Source organism: Cyprinus carpio, chromosome A22 (assembly GCF_018340385.1).
Source record: "Cyprinus carpio isolate SPL01 chromosome A22, ASM1834038v1, whole genome shotgun sequence".
Classification (NCBI taxonomy): Eukaryota; Metazoa; Chordata; class Actinopteri; order Cypriniformes; family Cyprinidae; genus Cyprinus; species Cyprinus carpio.
This window is the reverse complement of record NC_056593.1, coordinates 13,799,906-13,820,298: the sequence shown is the minus strand read 5'-3', so window position 1 is coordinate 13,820,298 and position 20,393 is coordinate 13,799,906. Positions and strand designations below refer to the sequence as shown.

The 20,393-nt window shown below is 37.8% G+C and overlaps 1 protein-coding gene across 1 annotated transcript; it reads left to right on the top strand.

Moving 5' to 3' along the window:
• The first annotated feature begins 618 nt into the window (after positions 1–618).
• On the top strand, positions 619–19,969 carry LOC109107387 (vasorin-like). The gene is made up of 2 exons (XM_019120660.2): positions 619–935; positions 15,930–19,969. The coding sequence occupies exon 2, from the start codon at positions 15,963–15,965 to the stop codon at positions 18,021–18,023; it is 2,061 nt and encodes a 686-aa protein (XP_018976205.1). The 5' UTR covers positions 619–935; positions 15,930–15,962; the 3' UTR covers positions 18,024–19,969.
• The last annotated feature ends 424 nt before the right edge of the window (positions 19,970–20,393 follow it).

The following is a 20,393-nucleotide window of genomic DNA, read 5'->3' as shown; positions in this document are numbered from 1 at the left end:
CCCAGTCTATTTGTATTTTTCAATTTATAATGTTGTTGATTCATATTTATATTACTTAAAAAAAAAGAAACTTAAAAAGAAATTTGATTTTAAACTCTGAATTGAATTAACTTTAAGTAAAAAAGACAAGTAAAAAGTCAGTAATAAAATAAGAATAGATAAATGACAAGTAACACAATAACAAGATAGGCTACAACTAAAATTAACTGTGTTTTAAGTTTTTTTTTCTTTTCAGGTAGGTATAACAGTAATATTCAGGTACAGAAATACCACAGAAATGAATAAACTATTTAACTTCACAATAACACTGGTTAGTCTTAAATGTATATAAATAAACATTAGTGACAGACAGCAGCAGGTTTATTTAGGTCGCGGTCTCTTTAAGACGTCATGCACGGATCTAACTGTTACACATAAGTTTTGTTTCTCAACTGTTTACATTCTCTTAATATCATAACCGACAATGCTTAGTATAAATCGACTGTTTACGTGAAAACGTGATTTTGTATGCATTTGGCCGTTTACACACGTTTACATAAGGTGCAACACAACTTAATTAACCCGCCCAATCTGGCAACACTGCTCTAGTATGGTATATATTATGGGGAACGTACCGCTTGTCACCACAGCTCGGTGACGGAGAGTTGTGTGTCAAGCCTGAAGAGTTTCGCTCCTCCTTCCTTAAACTCTGGAGGTGTTGCGCTCCTGCCATTCAGTAAAAACACCATCGTGCTCCTGAAGTTCAGACGTCTGGCTGGACGCAACCTGTACGGATCAGCAGTGCGCTGTATAGTGATGTGTGTCAAAGCTTTCCTTCAGGAGAAATGATTCCTGCTTAGGGAATGACCCTACAAGAGTTTTGAAAGGCATTGTTTTATGACGTGGTCTCTTGTGGATATAACAACACGCTTGCTTCACGTTTCGTATTTTTACAGGTAAGCACTGCAACGAATTACTTCTAAACAGGCTACTCTAAATAATGCAATATAAAAATATAATCTTTAATATATCTTTATGGGCTGCACAAAACAGTTCAGAGTGCTATGATAATATGGAAGAAATTTTTAATTGTGGAACTTTTTACTTGTGTTGCGAAAACAAGTTCACAGTGAACAACTAGGCTGTGTTAAAACGTTTGAACGTCTTACCTGTTCTCGTGAGCTCTCAAAGCGGCTTCACAAAAGCATGTCTGTTTTAAAACTATGCGCAGGTATCCCAAGTCAATATATCATATTGACTTGGAATGCTTGGTTAATGGTCAGTGATGAATGGTTGTGAATGAAAGTACATTCCTCTGTTTATCTTATTATCCCTCGCATAATAAACATAACATAACGAAACATAACGAATGCATGACAATGTGAAGCGATAAATCTTAATAGTGAGCAGCAAGTTAAGATGTGAATCTTAAAGCACAACACTTTTATGTATTAGGCTCTACTTTATCTTACATACATATACTCTAATAATATATTTATTACATTATTTTATATGTGTGAATGTGGTGTGTTTTGGGGCTGATCACTTGGGTGGGGGTTCCGTTCATTATCGGTCAGTACATCTTTAAAACAGTGCTATCAATCTACATTGCTTTTAGACAGCACAAATAGACTATATCACATAAACAGTGCTGGGACGCCACAAGTCAGTGTTGTGCAAGACCAACATCAGCAGCAAAATTCTGAAAATACTGATGTATTCTTTTAAAAAGTATCATAGCATCTTTTTTGTTATCAATTTAAGTTATATAAAAGGGTTAAACAATCAATAGTACAATAAGATTATTGGATGGACTTTAGTGACTCGCTTGTGTCACGTTATTCTCACGTGTACTCAATGTGTACATACAGTATATCAATGCGAAGCCTGTAGGAAATGGCTCCTCATCTCCTTCCTGCTCACCCAAGCCACTGACACCCAAACTGGTGAGTAGTAGTTCTCAGGTGTAAATTAGTTTAGTTGCACGGGGTGTAAAATAGGTTATGTTCAGTTATTCCGGCTTTCAAAACCCATTATCTTTGCTGCTTCAAAGACATCTCAACAGTTGAGGAGAAAAGTTTTGTGGAGGACTCTATCTATTAAGTACTTTGGAGCAAGGTTCGGGTGACATGCTGAGATTTTGGCCATTCATTTTAGTGATTCTGAATAGCTCTGGTAATCCTCCTCAGCTGTACACCACTTTTCTTTGCTCAGTGGTTGGTAAGAAGTCTGAGGGAGATGCTGAAATGGTCATAACCTTTAAATACCCACACAACATATGAGGTGTAGCATCTGTGATGTTACATATTATACAGGTTTTAACATACACTCTTAAAAATAGAGGCTCCAAAATGGGATTTTTGCAACAATAGGCTACCATTTATATATGCGTCTGGAAAACCTGAGATGTTGAGAACGCTTTGAAGAACCTTTATTTTTGGTAGCGTGCAGATGAAGTTTCAGCAGTTTAACAGATTGCTTAAGCACATATTCATACTGCACTCAACTGACCCTTTGAGCAGAAAACCCATGTTATTATTTGCTTGTATAGTGAGATGTTGTTTATGAATTACGTCAAAGCAGACCAAGAACCCAGCTGCGAGTTAAATCTGATCCGTCATTAGTAATCGGGTCCGCATTCCTTATGTAGTGTGTGATAATGACTGTAGTAAGCAAGGTAACACGTTCTTCTGGTTTGTGTTCAGTCAGACTTCGAGATCAGCTGGCAGGCTGCCAGTCATCGTTCGGGAGAGGCAAACACAGAGGGGGCACTTAGGCTACGAAGGAGGGATGAGCGTATGAGAAAAGCAAAGACAGAGATATAGAAGGAGAGCAAGCACAAAACACAGGCAAACATCCCTGATTCGGTGTCTCAGCAATTTAATTAAAGGGACTAGTGGGATGTTAAAGTGGGCATTCAGAGGTGAAGTCTTAACCCCCCCACCCCACCCCCCACCCACCGACAAGGCATGGACTAATCCCAAGGGCCAGCTAATAAGTGCTCGGGTCATGCCACCATGACAACTAAAATAGGAGTATCTCAAAAGGAGCTTCCCAGTCACAGTTAATAACTGCATGATGGACGTTAAGACACAGTGAGCAGGAATAAGTGTGTGCAGATGCTAAGTTAAGAATGGACGTAATTAGTCTGCAGTAGAGTCAAGTGTCTGAAATCTGAAGGTTATTTAGTTAGAAACACTTTGATTGTAAAGATTGGGCCTTTTGTGTCTTGAGTGCCAATCTGGCTGTTGTTAAAGGTCAGAGGGAAACTCTAGAAACACGTCACTTGTTGTTTGGATTATACTGATCACTCAAAATCACAAAAATCTGTCGCAGTAGTGACTGCCAAAGCACAAGCCCTCCTACTAAGACTGGGATTTGATTTCCTTTGGTTTATTTCCTCCTTGAAGTGTTGGGTAAACAAAGAGTTGCAAAACAGGGGCATCAAACATGAAACAATGGAACAACATTCAAACTTGAATGCCTGTATTTAAAAAAAAAAACAAAAAAAAAACAGTGTTTTTCCTGCCCCCTGTATGTTCTTTTATTAGACATTTTAACAAATTTTATGATGCTTTCAGCTACTGTATAACATACTTAACCTTGTTTAATTTTATTCAGCAAATTTATACATCAAAAAGCAGCTCAAAAAGTTGTTGTTCACAGGTTCCATATGGGCTTGTGGCTACCTGAATATTTGAAGTTTGAAGTTTTCTTCAGTAACTTAAGTTGGACCAGGAATGTTGGGAAATAACTAAACGTAAACTAAAAGTAATAATGCTAGTAACTTAACTACATTTTCAGTAGCTTGACAGGCATTATATGAAAGCACCCCTATTATGTCTTTTTTTAAGGTTCCTAATATTGTTTTGGAAGTCTCCTACAAAAGATTAACATGCATGCAATATAAAAAAAAAATGCTTTTTTTTTTTTAAATATGCATTTAATATAACCTAATTTTCCAACCTTTCTAAAATGATTATTCTTAAAGCAGTTCTAAGATTCAATCTCTCTAAAACCCTCCTTTCCAGGAGCCTAATCTGCTCTGATTGGTCAGATGGCCCAGTGTGTTGGTCTACCGCATACAGCGCATGTCAGAAACGATATGCCCATTGCCATAGTTCCGTATTTTGAACGCTCGATAGGAAATATAAACATCTATTATTTATCATACTTACAGGTTGTGATTCATTGGAGCCAGCTACGTACTGAGCCATCTTTCAAGAGCAAGCGTTTTGTGAATCCTGCATTAAACTCTCTGAGATTAGAGAAGCAGTGGTCAGTAAAATGACAAAAAACACAAAAAAGATAGGAGTTGTACTGCTTTGAACTTTAACCACTGATTTTTTGCAGCCTTATCTTTTGGAAGTGCAAATAAAACAAATTTACTTTCATAGCATATAGGACACGGTGTCTTCTCGACATGATGGCACTTTTGGCTTGACAAATTTGCAAATTTCACATTCAACTACAGTACACACTGCGTGAAAGATAATATTTGAAATACCATAATGGGGCACTTTAAAACATTCAGTTAAATGTTGCTGTTCATTACTGTGCTTTTAATTGTTGGTGCTTTTTATCTAATAAAAATCTCTTAAATGTAAGCTTCAACACTGCTGACAAGAGATACGGAAAGAAGGCTGGTGAAAAAAGCTCAAGTACCGTTTTTCTCATGTTGTGGCTTTTGGGATTTATTTTATGTATATTCTGCCATGGTGTCCACTTGTAAAAACAGAGTTTAGATTGCAGCCCTGCTGTGTCTGATCATGAGCAGAGAGAAGGCAAGAGCCAATGCCAAGAGAAACAAAGAAAAATACTGTAAACATACATATAAAACATAACAGAGGTCATGTTAGAAATAAGTATGACTAAGACTGGATGCTATGCTAAAATACTTTCTTAATACGAAGAGACAAAAACCATACAAAAACCATTCGTTGATTGAAGCCACTGAGAAGTGTAAACACTCGATAGTGCTTTCAAAACATACTCTGTTTTTTGCACATTCTGACCAGCAGCAACATAGCAGCACTAGCTCAACCAGTAGTGTGAGCTTGGGGCGGAGCTATCTGTTTATCCAACCAATAGAACATAAGAGGAGAAACCTGTTTGAAAACAATCATTGTTTTTTGAGAGGAAAGTACACAGTTCATCTTTAAAGATACAAACTCTGCACATAAAACATCCCAGGTGCACTAGGAACATCTCTTCCACTCTCTTTAAAATCTTTTTTTTTTTTTCTGATTGTGAGCTGTAACATCTTGTTATTCACTTGAGGACAGAGAGTTATGGCCTTTGGCTGCATCTGTTGGGTGGTGTTCAGGTTTTCACAAGTCAAGAACAGCAAACATCCGCCTGCCGTCACTCAGGAGAATGCTGTTTGATCAAAGGGATCTGCTTCTCCAATTACTTTGGCTGATATGTGAGTTATATTAAAGCTATAACAGTGAGTTCTAATACAAACATACTAAACATGCACATGACTGGTAAACAAGATGCTCAAAAAAACATACTAAGTTCAAAAGTTCAAAAAGATTTTATTATAATATTTATTTATTTATTGAAGATCCATTTTTTATCACAACAAAAAAGTAAAATAAAATAAAACTTATTTTGTGTCCAGTGTTGTTAAAATTGGACCCCATTGGCATTTGACTGTCATTGTATCGACAAAAAAAGCTACTTTTTTAGTCATGAGTAAATGACTACAGAATTATTCTTTTAAAATGTAAGTAATGTTTGTTGAATGGAAGGCTAATCCCTTTGCAAAGTCACAAAACTAACTTGAGAATACTGATAGAGTCACACTGAGGTCACTTATACACTTTAATCGATCAATGCCACAATTGAATGATCTCAGAACAAATTCATCTGCAGACTGCCAGGATATGATCAGATAAGCCTTTAAACACTCACATTGTGTTGACACAAACACACACACACACACACACACATTGTATGGACTGTCTTTCTTTGCTTTTCAGTGAGCTACAACAGTACACAAACAGAGCAGAGTGCTGAAGAGTGACAGAAAACTTCCCTATAGTATTTAGTTACTTTAGCCACACTTACACCATGTCTACACATTACAAGCAAGAGCTACATCATTCAGAGGAGGTAAATGTTCTCCCAGGAAGCCCCAGTGTCACTGTGCGTGGTGCAAACAAGTTGGGACAGGCAGAGAAATTAATTTGGTCTTGTTCCAACATACCTCATCATCACTGGACTTGAACTGAGTCTGGTATCACATTTGTTTCAATGGGCTGAAGGTTGTAAATAAATCTGCTGTGTAATTCAGAACTGAGGTGTTAAGCTCTAAAAAGTGCTTCTGTGTCAATTTTTGTAGAATTTTGGTATTTGGTTTGTTGCCCCTTTGTTTTAAAGGCAGCTGCATTTGAGTTGTATGAACAGAGTTTTGTGTAAAAACCTGATGATCATCTATAGAGCTAAAGAGAAGTCTCAGTATAGAAGCAAGAACATCTGACCTTTTTAACAAAGGAGATCACATGCTCAGTATCACAAATGTGATTATTTGATTAATGGCCTAGAAATTGTGCAGAATCGTACAGTGTTGTAGCTTTGGGATTTGGTCTGACAGACTGAAGTCTTTAGAGTGCCTGACACAGAAAACACTCAAGCTGACACAGCTGGTCAGAAGACAGGACACCCCCTGCGGGGCAAGAAGCGGGCGGTGGGGCGATTTGTTCCAGCACGTCCCAGGCACTAGCTCGCTCTCATTCCGTTTAGGTTAAATTTCAGCCACACTAAATTCATATGCAAATTCACATTGAAGGAACCGTTCACCCTCCTCTGCAGGGAATATGGGTGCCGTCAAAATAAATTCTGAAAATGTATCCAAGGTGTAGAACAGAACAGATTCTTTTTCACCTATGGCTCCTCTGCAGGGAATATGGGTGCCGTCAAAATCACAATCCAAATGGCTGATAAAAATAATCCACACGACTCCAGTCTATTAGTTAATGTCTTGTGAAGGGAAACACTGCATTTTTGTAAGAAACACATTCTTTAAGACGATTTTAACTTCAGACTGTCATGTCCGACTAAAAGTGCTTAATCAATGCATATTTCTCTCCTGATTCAGAACGGACAATGTTTTCACTTGATAAAGCAATATTATGGATAGAGGACTCATATTTACAAAAACGGAAGCAACGCAAAGTTTAAACTTAAAAACATCTTGATTGATTTGTTATTAACAAATGCAGCATATTAATTTAATTTACTTTTCACACAATATTTTTTTCACTTAGTTTAATTCAGTTCAGTTCACTTCTTATTCACATTCATCAGTTTAATTTTCAACTGAATATTTTCCATTCAGTCGTTTTTATGGTTTACACTGATTTAATTTTGTTTTCCCTCTGTCTAGCTCAGTTCAATTCAATTCATTTTCAACGTTAGGTTCGCATTCAATTCATATTCAAATTTCAATTAATTTGATGTACGGTAGTGAAAACGGAAGACTGTTTTCCATGCAGTAGTTTACTTTAGTTCCTCTATCATTCTCTTTCTCTGGCACAGATGCTTTCTACACCTGTGCAGTGTGAGTAAACAGCTGCTGAACGCTTTGATTGCAGATTAATTTTATACATCATTTAAGTATCAAGGCTGTGACTGGTGACTGACAGTAGCGCCAGAAATCTGTGTACTTGCGTAATGTGTATGAGTCATGGCATTAAGATATATGGCATCAGGCCAACAACATTTTGGCACCCTTTATGTGTTACGTAGTACACAATAACAATAAAGAATGTGCTAACTTGAATATCTTGCTGCTGAATGTGTTTAGCAGGTGTACAAGTGTTCACCTCAGTCAGATAAATATGTTCGTATGGTATGTGTGTGTTTGTTTTTCTTTGAGAGATGTCAAGTTGAAAACTGTTATGATTCGCTCTATTACACACAGATTTGGTCTGAAGGAAAGCAAGAAAAACAGAGCTTAAAAACTACAAGGAACCTGCCCTTAACCAACTAAACCTGCACAGAGAGAGAGAGAGAGACATGTATAGACAAGAACAAACAGTTCTCCCTCACTCTTCGTTTCTTTTCTCACAACACAATTCAAGTGCAGTTTGCCCTTTGTAAACAGATCAATGATTTGATCTCATATTTTTAGCAGTATTCTGATAAACGACATATATCCAAAAAATTCAGATAATTAAGATAATTCCACTTCTGAAGAAAAACTGAACAAATTACTTTTGTTAAAAAGTATTTATTATTAAATGTGAAGGAATAATTGATTTTATATACATATGCAATTCATAATTTAATATATTGTGTATTTAATGTTAATGAATAATTTAAATGTCTTTTTGGAAGTTTTAATGACTGAGAGGATAATTAAAAGGCTATCAATATTTAAGGCCTATTTTCCAAGCTATTTTGCACATAGTTACAACGAACAAGCTTTTTAGCTTTAAAAGCGATACAAACCATCATAAAAGTTGTTTATAAAACTCGTTAAAACTCCATACGAATTGGAGCATTTCATAAGTATAATATTAACATGCTTTTGGAGAATATAACTTTATTCTTATAATAAAATTTGTTTCTGAGCTAAATTCATCATGTTTTATCGATGTCTACATATTTTAATCAGAAAACTTAATTTTGTAGTGCATATTCATAAAGAGAGAGGCACATGGCAAATATGAATCATGTACACACAATGTCATGGCTTCCGATTATGCCACCTGGCAGCATGCTAGTCATAGTAGCAACATATTACGAGCAATCCAGTGGCAAATGCACTGTTCTTTCAAATGCAGCCCTTCAGAAAGGTTAGTTCACCCAAATATTAAAATTATGTCATTAATGACTCACCCTCATGTCCACACCCATCTTAAAATGCTCCTCGTACCATACAAACAACATATGACAGGCTGGCGTGTGTCAGCGGCATGTGTAAGTTGGTCTACTTTGGTAGATAGATAGATAGATAGATAGATAGATAGATAGATAGATAGATACAGATAGATAGATTTAGTACAGATTTAGATAGATAGAGATATAGAGATCTTTGTAACAGTATATGACAGGCTGGCGTGTGTCAGCGGCATGTGTAAGTTGGTCTACTTTGGTCTTTTGTCTTGTTAAGTTTCTCACGTTTCACACAGAAATGCGGTGTCCGATGTGCATGGCTAGCAGGTGTGCACATGCACACAGAGTAGATTGTAACTTGAACTGCCTGCAGGCCCTGGGCAAAGTTGGAGGAGGACAGTCTAACTTTATTGCACCTAGTCTGGTTTATGCCACTCTCCGCCTTTTTAGTGTCTTTTGTGTGTATTCGAGAGTTTGTTTGTCTGGAGAGCTTGAAGTGTGAGTGTGTGGGTTTGTATTAATGTTCTGGGTGAAAATACTTGTTTAGTGGACTTAATCATGGTTATTTAATAATAGTCCAAAGGAATTTGAACCTAAAATTTGAGTTATTGGCATAGTAACATTAATAAATTACACTTCTGTCTTTAAAGTTCTAATTAATTTTTTAATATAATAAATAATACTATCATTATTATTTTTATTTTTTTTGATCCTACAAAACTAGAGAAAACAGAGAAACAGCACTGTGGTGAAAAAAGGTAGGGAAACTTCAACACCCATAATGCACTGGGCTCAATCAGACTGTCCATTAGCAGAAATATAAAAAAGCCCTGGAGTTGTCAAAAGTCTGCTGGATGAGGCATTTTATGGATGTTTGCTGACAAATAAAGTGTAGGTAACAGAAAAAAAAGAATTTACTAGCACTGTGGTGAGCATCAAAAAAAGAAAAAAATCTGTGAAACTTACCCACAATGCACTAGTTTTTATTTATTTATTTATTTTTTATACACAAACTTGAGTTTACTGTAGATTAACCCTCTATTTTTAAAGAAAAACCTAGCGTTCTTGAGGTTGTTCAAAGATTACATTTTAGGCATTTTATGGATGTTTGCTGACAAATAAAGTGTAGGTAACAGAAAAAAAGTTACAAAATTACGTCATCATTCCTGGTCTTAATGCACAAGATTCACAAAATACTATTCTTGTTTTTTTTTGTTTTTTTTCAGAAAACATTTTTTAAAATTTACACTTATTATATGAATTGTATGCTAATTTATTATCTAAATCTATTTTATTAAGTATATAGTAGTAATATGAAATAAAAATAATATAAAAATATTGTAAAAAAGCATATTACTACAGTATGACTATCTCTGAAACGCTGATGTCATCAAGTCTGTGCATGTTATTGGGTAATGTAAAAGAGTCAAAATGGCAATGAAATTTTCATTATTGGGTGAACTGTTCCTACATCACCAACAATCATTTATGAATAGCATTCTGTAAATATGCCTATTAGTATTAAATCAATGACTAAGATCACTCTGATGTATAAAGAAAACAAAAGGTGTCTTGATGGCATTCAGCTCTGCTTTACATGTGACCTCCTGCACCTCATGCCATCTTCGTCAAACCTGTTTTCATGTAATCAGTTCTGACAGAAGATTGGCAAACAAGTACATGAACCCTGAAACAAATAAAGAAAGAGTGAGAGAGAGAAATATCAAACCCTTAGGAGGCCCCATGCCTTCCTGTGATGAAGATGGATTTTTTAGGGTTATTGCAAAATTCCTGCCGTGCCGGTGGGATTGTGCATATGCTGGAGAAAAAAAAAGGAAGAATGGAAGGAGGGCATATGTATGGCTATACTTTTCATGATACAAATAGGTTCCCAATGGATAAAATCCATAAAAAAAATAAATGAAAAAAAGATGGGGATGGGTTGCAAATGCTGAAAACTGTTGATATACAGTAACCTACCGCTTTAACAATAATGTGGACAGCAGAGCTCAGATCATTTGGTCTCTGAAAAATTGGATAAGTAATATTTGAGTTTATATTGAGATCTCAGCACAGAGATATTGTTGGAGAGGTTAAATTTGTAATCTCTGTTTGCTTTGTATTTAGTCTCATTGCTGTCTAAGGGAAAAACAGTTAAGATACTGAAGCGATCTAATTTGTGATTTCAGGGCTAGTTGAGGACAGCAAGGACTTGGCTCTGGCTCTGCTTTAAAGGCTTCTGTTGTGGTTGAAGTGAAGCATGAGGAAAATCACAGTTGCCCTGATGAATCTGTTTTGTATTTTAGATCAGCCACATGTTCATGAGCTTGATTCAAGCATGCGTAAACACAAACAGCTGCTTACGGGCATGTACACACTCGTACAGAATCCACATTTAAGTGCACATGCCTGTTTCTCTTTTGGTTTCCCTCCCTGAAATCCTCCCCCTACCCTAATCGCAAAACTGTTACTTAATGCGAGCCTGCTGTCACCCGGAGAGACCATCCCAATGCATTCTGGGTAACACAATCCAGCTGTGCTTAGGAGCTGCTGACAGAAATGTGTATTTATCTGTGTGTCAATATGTGTGTGTAGCTGAGTAATCTCAGGACAGTAGCATTACAAGTATTTTATTTAAAGAAACACACACTCACACCTCTGTTAACTTTAAACTATGAGTGTGTTTGTGTGTGTCCCACATTTTTACATTAGGTCAATTGCAAGTGTCAAGCTACTATTTAGAAAAAGTAATTACAATACAACTACTCAGAATGAGTGCTACTAGCATTAAGCAGTTAGCTAAACTACTACCAAAATTATATTTTGCTATACTACAAGCTACTAACAAAATTGTAGCTAAATATTTTTAATAGTAGCTTGTGGTATAGGTAACGTTAACACAAATAGTTCAGCCGCATCCCAAATGATGCACTATGCACTCATAAACAATGTACTCATGCACTATGCACTCAACCATGTAGTGTATGAATTATATAAAGTTATTTTGTCATTCATAATCGGAGTCTCATAGCCCCTCCCCCTTTGTTACGTAATTAAAGCTGCGACAGTTGAGTGCATGAAATGTCCAAAATTCCACACTTTGTTTTTGTTTTCCGGTTATTTAAGTGCATCGTCCAGGTGTTTAAAGTGTTCTTTTTCTTTTTGGAATTTTCAGTGTGAACGCACTACTCACACTATTTATACTAAAAAACGTCATAGAATAGTGGATAAGTACGCGATTTGGGACGCACCTTTAGCTAAGCTAGAGTTAACTAGCTGAACACGCTACTATCAAAAACTGGAGCTAAATACCTTGATTAGTAGCTTGTGGTGAATCAAATATCTAACAAATATAGGTAGCAACACCGAAAGCTACTAACTAAGCAGTTAGCTAATCCACATGCTACTTGCAAAAACTGTAGCTAAATTTTTTCATTTATAAGTTAGCCATTTTTAGTTAGTTTAGTTAGTTCCCCAACAACTGTGTTTCACTGTCTCTGGACTCTCTTCATGATGATCACATTCACAAAATACACACATACCGTACTTTCTTAGCCTCTTTGCAGGATTTCGTCTAAGCTTTTGGTTTGGCTATATTTATTTAGAACTTCACCATTCAAAAGCAGGTTTTAAGGAAGGATAAAGGATGAAAAGGAATGAGTGAAATACAAAACCCACATAAATACAAAATTCTGTGTAAACAGGGTCATTCGAGGTATTTCATATTGTCTCTCTCCACTTTCTAAATCTTGTTTTATCCCCTTCTCCAAGTCCTCACTCTCATCACTGACTAATATTAAAAAACATTCTCCAGAAGTAATGAGAAGTCTAATTAGTTTTTTTTTTTTTTTTTTTTTTTTTTTTCGTCTGCCTGGGCATTCATTCATCATTTATGGCTTACAGATAAAACAAGGCTGAGCCAAACCCAGAGGGAGTGTATGTCTGTGTGTGTTGGAGTGATACCTGTTTGTTGATTTTGGGGGGTGTGCGAGCATTTCAGTGTTCTCTTGTCTGACGAGAGGCTAACAAAGTGCTGTAAATCATCAGACTGACTTTACGTTAAAGAGTTGAAAATTTTTACAATTTCATGTAGATTTGATGTTTGAATAGTTTTGTCGATCCAATGAACTTCAGCAGGGTCCAGAACAACTTTGACTTTCATTCTATGGACAAAAAACTAAATTTCTTCAAAATATATTATTTTGTGAATATGTGTGATAGGAAAGTTCTAAAGAAATTTTCATTATTGGGTGAACTGTTCCTACATCACCAACAATCATTTATGATTAGCATTCTGTAAATTTGCCTATTGTTATTAAATTAATGACTAAGATCACTCTGATGTATAAAGAAAACAAAAGGTGTCTTGATGGCATTCAGCTCTGCTTTACATGTGACCTCCTGCACCTCATGCCATCTTTGTCAAACCTGTTTTCATGTAATCAGTTCTGACAGAAGATTGGCAAACAAGAACATGAACCCTGAAACAAATAAAGAAAGAGTGAGAGAGATAAATGTCAAACCTTTAGGAGGCCCCATGCCTTCCTGTGATGAAGATGGATTTTTAGGGTTATTGCAAAATTCCTGCCGTGCCAGTGGGATTGTGCATATGCTGGAGAATAAAAAGGAAGAATGGTAGGAGGGCAAAAGAAGACAGGAGAGAAAAGAAGGGAAGCTAGCAACCCACTTTAATGAAATCACTTTAGATTATATGACTAAGATGAAACAGTTGAATAATTATAATTTAACTAATTAAACCAAATTGAATGTCACATCAGCTAATCACAAGGCAAACTCGTCATACTCACTCTCCTTCCCATCCCTGCAGGAAAGTCAGGTTTAAGCTGTTCACCTTTGGAACATGGTAGCTGGTTTCTAGCTGATTCCAGCTGGCAATTAATTGGTAGACCAACTTGTACTAGTTACAAACTAGTTGGTCAAGCTGCTTTTTGGAAAGTGATGTCTGGTTGACCAGCCAATGACTAGCTTGGACCAGCTAATAAGTAGAAATCCAAAAGTTCCAAAAATACAGTGACACAAAAGAGTCAAACAGACTTCTTCTACAGAAACATTATTAGATCAGATTAAAACAAAATAGAGTGAGCAAATATAATCACAAAACTATGACCAAATATAATCACAAGCTTTCCTAGAAACCAGCCATAGCCCTTCTAGGGGAGGAGGGAACGAATGAGCAGAGAAAAAATATAGATGGTTGATGTGAGAAAATGGGGGTCACAAAAGGAAACTCGGACAGAATAAAAGGATGAAAAGAGTGTGTACCTGCCAATCGAATGCTTGTTCATCTCCCTCAATAGACTGGCCCTTTAGCAGCCAGGACTCTTGTTGGAACAGTAAACTATTCTTTGTACTCACAAGCATACACATTGTTACCTTGAAGATGACAGAGGCTTGGCCTAGCCCTTTGTTCAGCAGGAAATCAAAGAGATTTTTTGAACAATCAGCAAAAAGGGACACACACAAAATGACACAATGACTTTCAAAAATTAAGGGGCACCACTTAAGCTAGTATTTTATTTATTTATTTATTTATTTATTTTCACTTTTAGAGACCTATTTATGTTCAAAAAACCCACAAACTAACTAATTAAAAAAACAACACAAATAAGTGTGCTGGGCATCGAAACGCTGGGTGGGCTGCTCTAAGGACACATTCTGGGATGAGGTCTAAACTCTCTGAGATGAACTCATTAAGCAAACAGTGGAAAGAGTGAAACTGAGTGCAAGGCAGGTCAACAGACATTCGGTCAGCTGGGCCATACACCACAGCCATTGTTGGATGATCTCAGAAAATGCTGAAGGAAAATAAAGACTAAAGTTATCTGGGCGCACCATGTTACAAGCTTCAATTATAGTGCAGGGAGTCATGCACCTACTTATTCATTTTTACTAAGGAGATGCCAGTGACTAAGTAAGAAATGACTCAAAAACACTTTTACAAAAAACACTTGTTTGCCACAGCATTTCAGACCAAGCTTGTTTGTTTATTTATTTATTTATTTTTTAGCCGCAGTACTTGTACAATGTACTGTAAGTATCAAAAGCCCCTTTCACACTGCATGATGGTCCCAGAAAATTGCCGGAAAAATTCCATATCGCCTTCCGTGTGAAAGCAAAGACGTCCCGGGATTGATTCCAGGATCGATCCCGGGTCGGGTACCTAGTAACATTGCCTGTTTAAGTCCCGGAACGAGCTCTGTGTGAACAAAAGCCAGAACCAATGCCGTAAAGGGTGTGTCGTAGTGATGACACAGGTTATCGTGCGACTCTTTTCCCAGGTGTTTTGAAGGCAGATCAACGTTCATGACAAAAAAAAATGTGCAAACTGTATTGAAGCAGAGATCAGTTAGCTCCTCACTATCCGCGCTGAAGCTGCGATCGTCCGCCAGCTTAAGTAAAAGTTAATGTGCCTAGTGACTCGTACATTACACATCACATTCTGATGTCATGTGTCATTACAGTATTTTCTGGAATCGCAGTGTGAAAGGGACTAAAGTTACATTGGGCATGACAATTCTGGTCATCACAACTGGAGGATTGCCCTGCAGGATGGTTGCTGTTTTCTCTGTGTAAAAATGGAGTTTCAAAGCCTTTACAAAAGCTTCAAGTGTGCCTTTTTCTGTTTGTATAAATGAGCCATGTAAAGGAATTGTTCAAAACTGGTTCTGCTTCAGGACCCAAATTTTACATTTTACATGGTCCTGAAAGAGTACAAAAATGGTTTAGCATGGATAAGCATCTGAACATCAAACACTGAAGTGTTTATTATTAATATTACCATGATCTGTATAGGCCAGGGGTGTCCAACCCTGATCCTGGAGGGCCAGAGTTCTGCAGAGTTTAGCCCCAGTATGCTCCGGCACTGAAAGTTTATAGCAGAGGTCCTGAAAACCTTGATTTTCTGTTTCAAGTGGGTTTAATTAGGGCTGGAGTTAAACATTGCAGGACTGGACAGGACAGCAGCCCTCCGAGAGCAGGACTGGATACCCCTGTTAAAGGCCCAATAATGTGCGAACTCATATATACAATAACAAGATCATTGTTGTAGTTTTGACATTGGGTTTCTATTTTTTCTGTTGCAGGATTCAATCACTAAGGCCAGACGGTAATCAACGATGCGGCCATTATCTCCCCTGTCTCATCTCATTTTGTTTCACTTATTGTGCGGATCTCTGAGCAGCAGATGTCCTCAACAGTGCTCATGCAGCTCCAGTGGTTCTGTCTTCTGCGTCCAGCAGAACTTGAGCTACATGCCTCGTGGCCTCCCCTCCTCCACAAAGTACCTCTATGTATTTCAGAACAACATCAACACCTTGCAACAGCAGGACTTTATAGAGCTGGGCAAGCTTGGAATGCTTGACTTGAGTCAGAATGCCCTCATTGAAATCCCTGATGGGGTGTTCAGCCCACTCTCCTCTCTACACAACCTGGATCTCTCCTCGAACCACATTACCCACATTTCCAAAGACAGCTTTTCTGGACTGGTCAACCTGGAAAGGCTGTATCTCTACAGCAACCAGATTCAGAGCATTCACCCAGCTGCCTTTGAGGGACTACAGAACCTACTGGAGCTGAAGCTACAGGGGAATCAGATTAGTGTTTTGCCAGCTCTGCAACTGCCCAGACTGCTCCACTTGGACCTAAGTTATAATAGTATCCCACCTATTGGACCTGAAGATTTACAGACACCACACCTTGAGTCTCTCAAAATAGCTGGACTGCGACTGACCAGTCTGGATGAGGAGCTGCTAAGCAGCCTAGTGAACCTACATGTTCTGGATGTTTCCCAGAATCTGCTCGTAGAGATACAACCTACACTGAAGGCAATGGGGGGCCTACGAAACCTCAATTTAACTGGGAATCCCTTGGGATCCCTTAAACAAGAAGACTTCCAAAATCTGGTTAATTTGCTAGAGCTTGACTTGAGCAACCTTAATTTGCAAGGCTTCCCCGAAGGCTTCTTCAACCTTTTCCCCAAACTTGAGAAGCTCACTGCAGCTGAAAACCCCTTTAACTGCCTCTGCCCACTGGCCTGGTTTCCAGTATGGCTAAAGGATGCACGTGTAGAACTGTTGAGAATGGAGGAGACTCGTTGCCACTTTCCACCAATAAACTCAGGAGAGGTTTTGGCAAAATTGGAGCATAAAGATTTTGGCTGTCCCACAACAACCATTGAGTTAACAAGTGCAGGGAAAAGTAGTACTACAAGCAAGCCAACAAACTCCACCACACCATCAAGCACGACACAAGCCATTTCCCCGGCACAACCAAGTGAGGTTCCCTCAGCAGACACAGACAGCTTCACTCTTTCCCATACCACTGCCTTCCCCAGAGAAATCATAAAAGATTCTGAAGAAGAGGACATCATGTGTCCCTCCAATATCTGTCTAAATGGTGGAACATGCATGTTTGACTCAAATGGGGAGGTTGTTTGCCTGTGTCCTCCTTCAATGTCAGGACTCTACTGTGAGACGCAAAATCCAAGCTTCCTTTCTCCGCCTTCACCTAGAGTTTCTATTGAGGCTATTGCTACAGTCCAGCCCAACACAATCAGCTCCCTTCACATAACCAGCACTTCCATTTCATTAGACCTTCACCATTACATCCACACAAGAACGCACATCCGTGGAATCCGTCTGACTTACCGAAACTTGTCAGGCCCCGACCGGCGGCCAATGCACCTCAATGTGCCTCCAACTTACCCCGAATACACGCTTAGAGGGCTACAGCCAAATACCACCTATTCTGTATGTGCCAGCCCTCTGGGAGAGCCTGTCCATGTCTCGGTTAGTGCCTGCATGGAGGCTCGCACATCAGGAATCTCACCCTACTCCCAAGAGCCAAGTGTTGACAGGACCGAACCCTCTTCCTCTCTCATACCCATCATGACAGCTGTAGCGGTGGTGATGGTTGTGGCCATCATAGCTACTGTGGTAGTCATCCACCGCAGGAGGAGATCCAAGGCTCCAGCAGATATAGACTTACATGAGACATCTCCTCTGGAGTTAGAGGGAATGAAAACCAGTCCAGAGAATGGTCTGACACATCCAAAACAACCCGACATCACCCCTTGCCCATCTATAGTGCAAAATAGCTTGGAATACGAGGTGCCTTTAATACAAGGACAGTGTCCAGCCAACAATAATGTAGCTTGTATGAAACCTTTGTATGTGTAAAAGCCATATTGCGCTATTCATACCTCCCAGCTCACAGAAGGCAATGTGCTCCATTACTCCTGCAGGTAGGTGCGATGCAGACCCTAGATAGACTCTGGTGAGTTGATGAACATTTTAATGCATCCCAGCCAAATGCTTAAACTGACTGCCAGTATTTAAACCAGGTGCATTTGCCATCAACATTTTTTACAAATGCCTTTATGTGCCTTTTATAACCATAAATATCAGACTTTATCAAGAATTTCTTTCTAAGAAGAGGCCAGACATTACTGAACACAGTGTTGATAGGCTGGAAAACAGGTTGTTTTAGAGGTAGCTCATTAATTGTGTTGCTGGCTATGGAAGTGGCAAACAGGAGTCAAAAGGTCATGCCTGGACACCTGGACTTTTTTTTTTGTCCAGAAACAAATTGCACTGATAAGAGACACTGGGACTGTGCCTAAGAGTTGCCTAAAGAAGCTGAAAGTGATCAGCCTCTTAAAAGATGCTTCAAACAGGTTTTATACAGCATCAAAGCATCCCTCTGCCCCATCTGTCCTGCACAGGAGAATATTTGCTGTGAAAAAAAAAAACACAATGAAGAGACATTTTCTTACTTTGTCTAGTTTGCGCCATTATGTTAAAGTTGTGTTATGATGTTTTTTGTATTTTTAAAGAAACAGTTCACCAAAAAATGACCTATTGTAGAAAGAAAGTCACATGAGTTTGGAATGAGATTAGGGTGTGTAAATCAAAACAGAATTTTCATTTTGGGTGAACTTTTCCTTCTGTGTCACTTTTTGTGTTTAGTTGTGTTTGTTTTGACTTGTAAACATGAGACTAGCAAACATTCTTTCTCCTCTCACTTGAGTGCAACAAGTTAAAATGCTTTTACTTCTGAATGAAAACGAACTCACTTTCCACGAGTGAAGTCGTCATCCTGCATCTGACAAAGAAACACTTTGCAAGACTATAAACACCCACAGCCATTTTTGACCTCAAACAAATTCCACATATTAACAAACACACTAGTACTATATAAGGATATGGATAACAAATGCTTTTAACAAAGCTGATTTAGTTTTTTTTTTTTTTTTTACATGCTTTCTAAAAATGTCCCGTACTCTTGATTCAGACAGGGCCCCAAACATAGACAAACTAGGGGAAGGCTTCAAAGCCAGTTTTTTTTTTTTTTTTTTTTTTTTTTTTTTTTTTTTTTTTTTTTTTTGTATTTGTTGCCAAGCTGAATGCAGATGGCTTTGCTCTTTGCTCTTTGCTCAGACTTTGAAAACTCAAAAGCGTACATTGGTACAGTGGCGTGCTATGGTATTAAAAGTGTACTACAGTGATTGCATCTGGTGGTGATAACATGGTACTTTGATATATACCAGGGTACAAGGCCAAAAAGTAAGCAAAATTAATCACCTCAACTTCCACATGAATCTTCAGTAAGATTTACTTCAGAAAAGAATATAACAAGACCCATGTAAAACGAGACTGATAGTTTTTCTCTGTGAAAGTGTCAAAGCCAAAAGTGTCATTGTGGAATTGCATGTTTATGAGCATTATCAGCGCAGTAAAGCAGTGTTAAGAGAAATGGAGCCAGTAATCTAATCCAAAGTGAGGAAAGGTCAATTGTCAAATTCTCCCCACTCTCAGCAGCCCTTTTTTAGCCCTGTGCTACATATTTGTGACCATATGCAGTATGTGCGCTGAAGATGTCAGCATCTAGCACATCTAAATGTTTGAACTGGAAAGAGGAACAGCTTTACACAGCATGAGGGGCTTCAAATATTTGAAACATTTTCAAAACTGCTTTTAAGTCCCATGCTTACTTTGGGATGCTTGTTGTTTCTCTCTTTTGTTGTGCACAAAGCAAAGTCTTCTCTTTTTTTGGATGTAAAAACGTGTACTCTTTGGAAGAAAAATGTGACTGCTGAGAAAATAAAATGGAAAAACCACTCTTCTGTGACTGCTGTAATGTTATTCTTGTACTCTGTAACTCAAAGAAAGAACTTTTCTGAACTGATTTTGAGGTTTAATCCTGAATTTTGAGAAATTCATGAATTATCTAAAAACAGTGAAATTAAGCTACACACTGAGCAAAAACAAGCTACAACATTCCTTATATACTATAGTTTATTTTATATAATTAGCATGTTTCTTCGTGAAATGCCACTCTAAAATACATGATTTAAATTTTTAATTTTTGAATTCTGTAGTCAAATATGGAATTAAATTGTATAATTAACTTGCAACACTTTACAATATAATTCCATAACATTTGTTAATTAGAATCAAGTATCGGACAACAATTAACAATATTTTACAGCATTTTGGTCAATGTTCATTTCTACATATACTAATAGATTTTAATAGATTTTAGTTCAA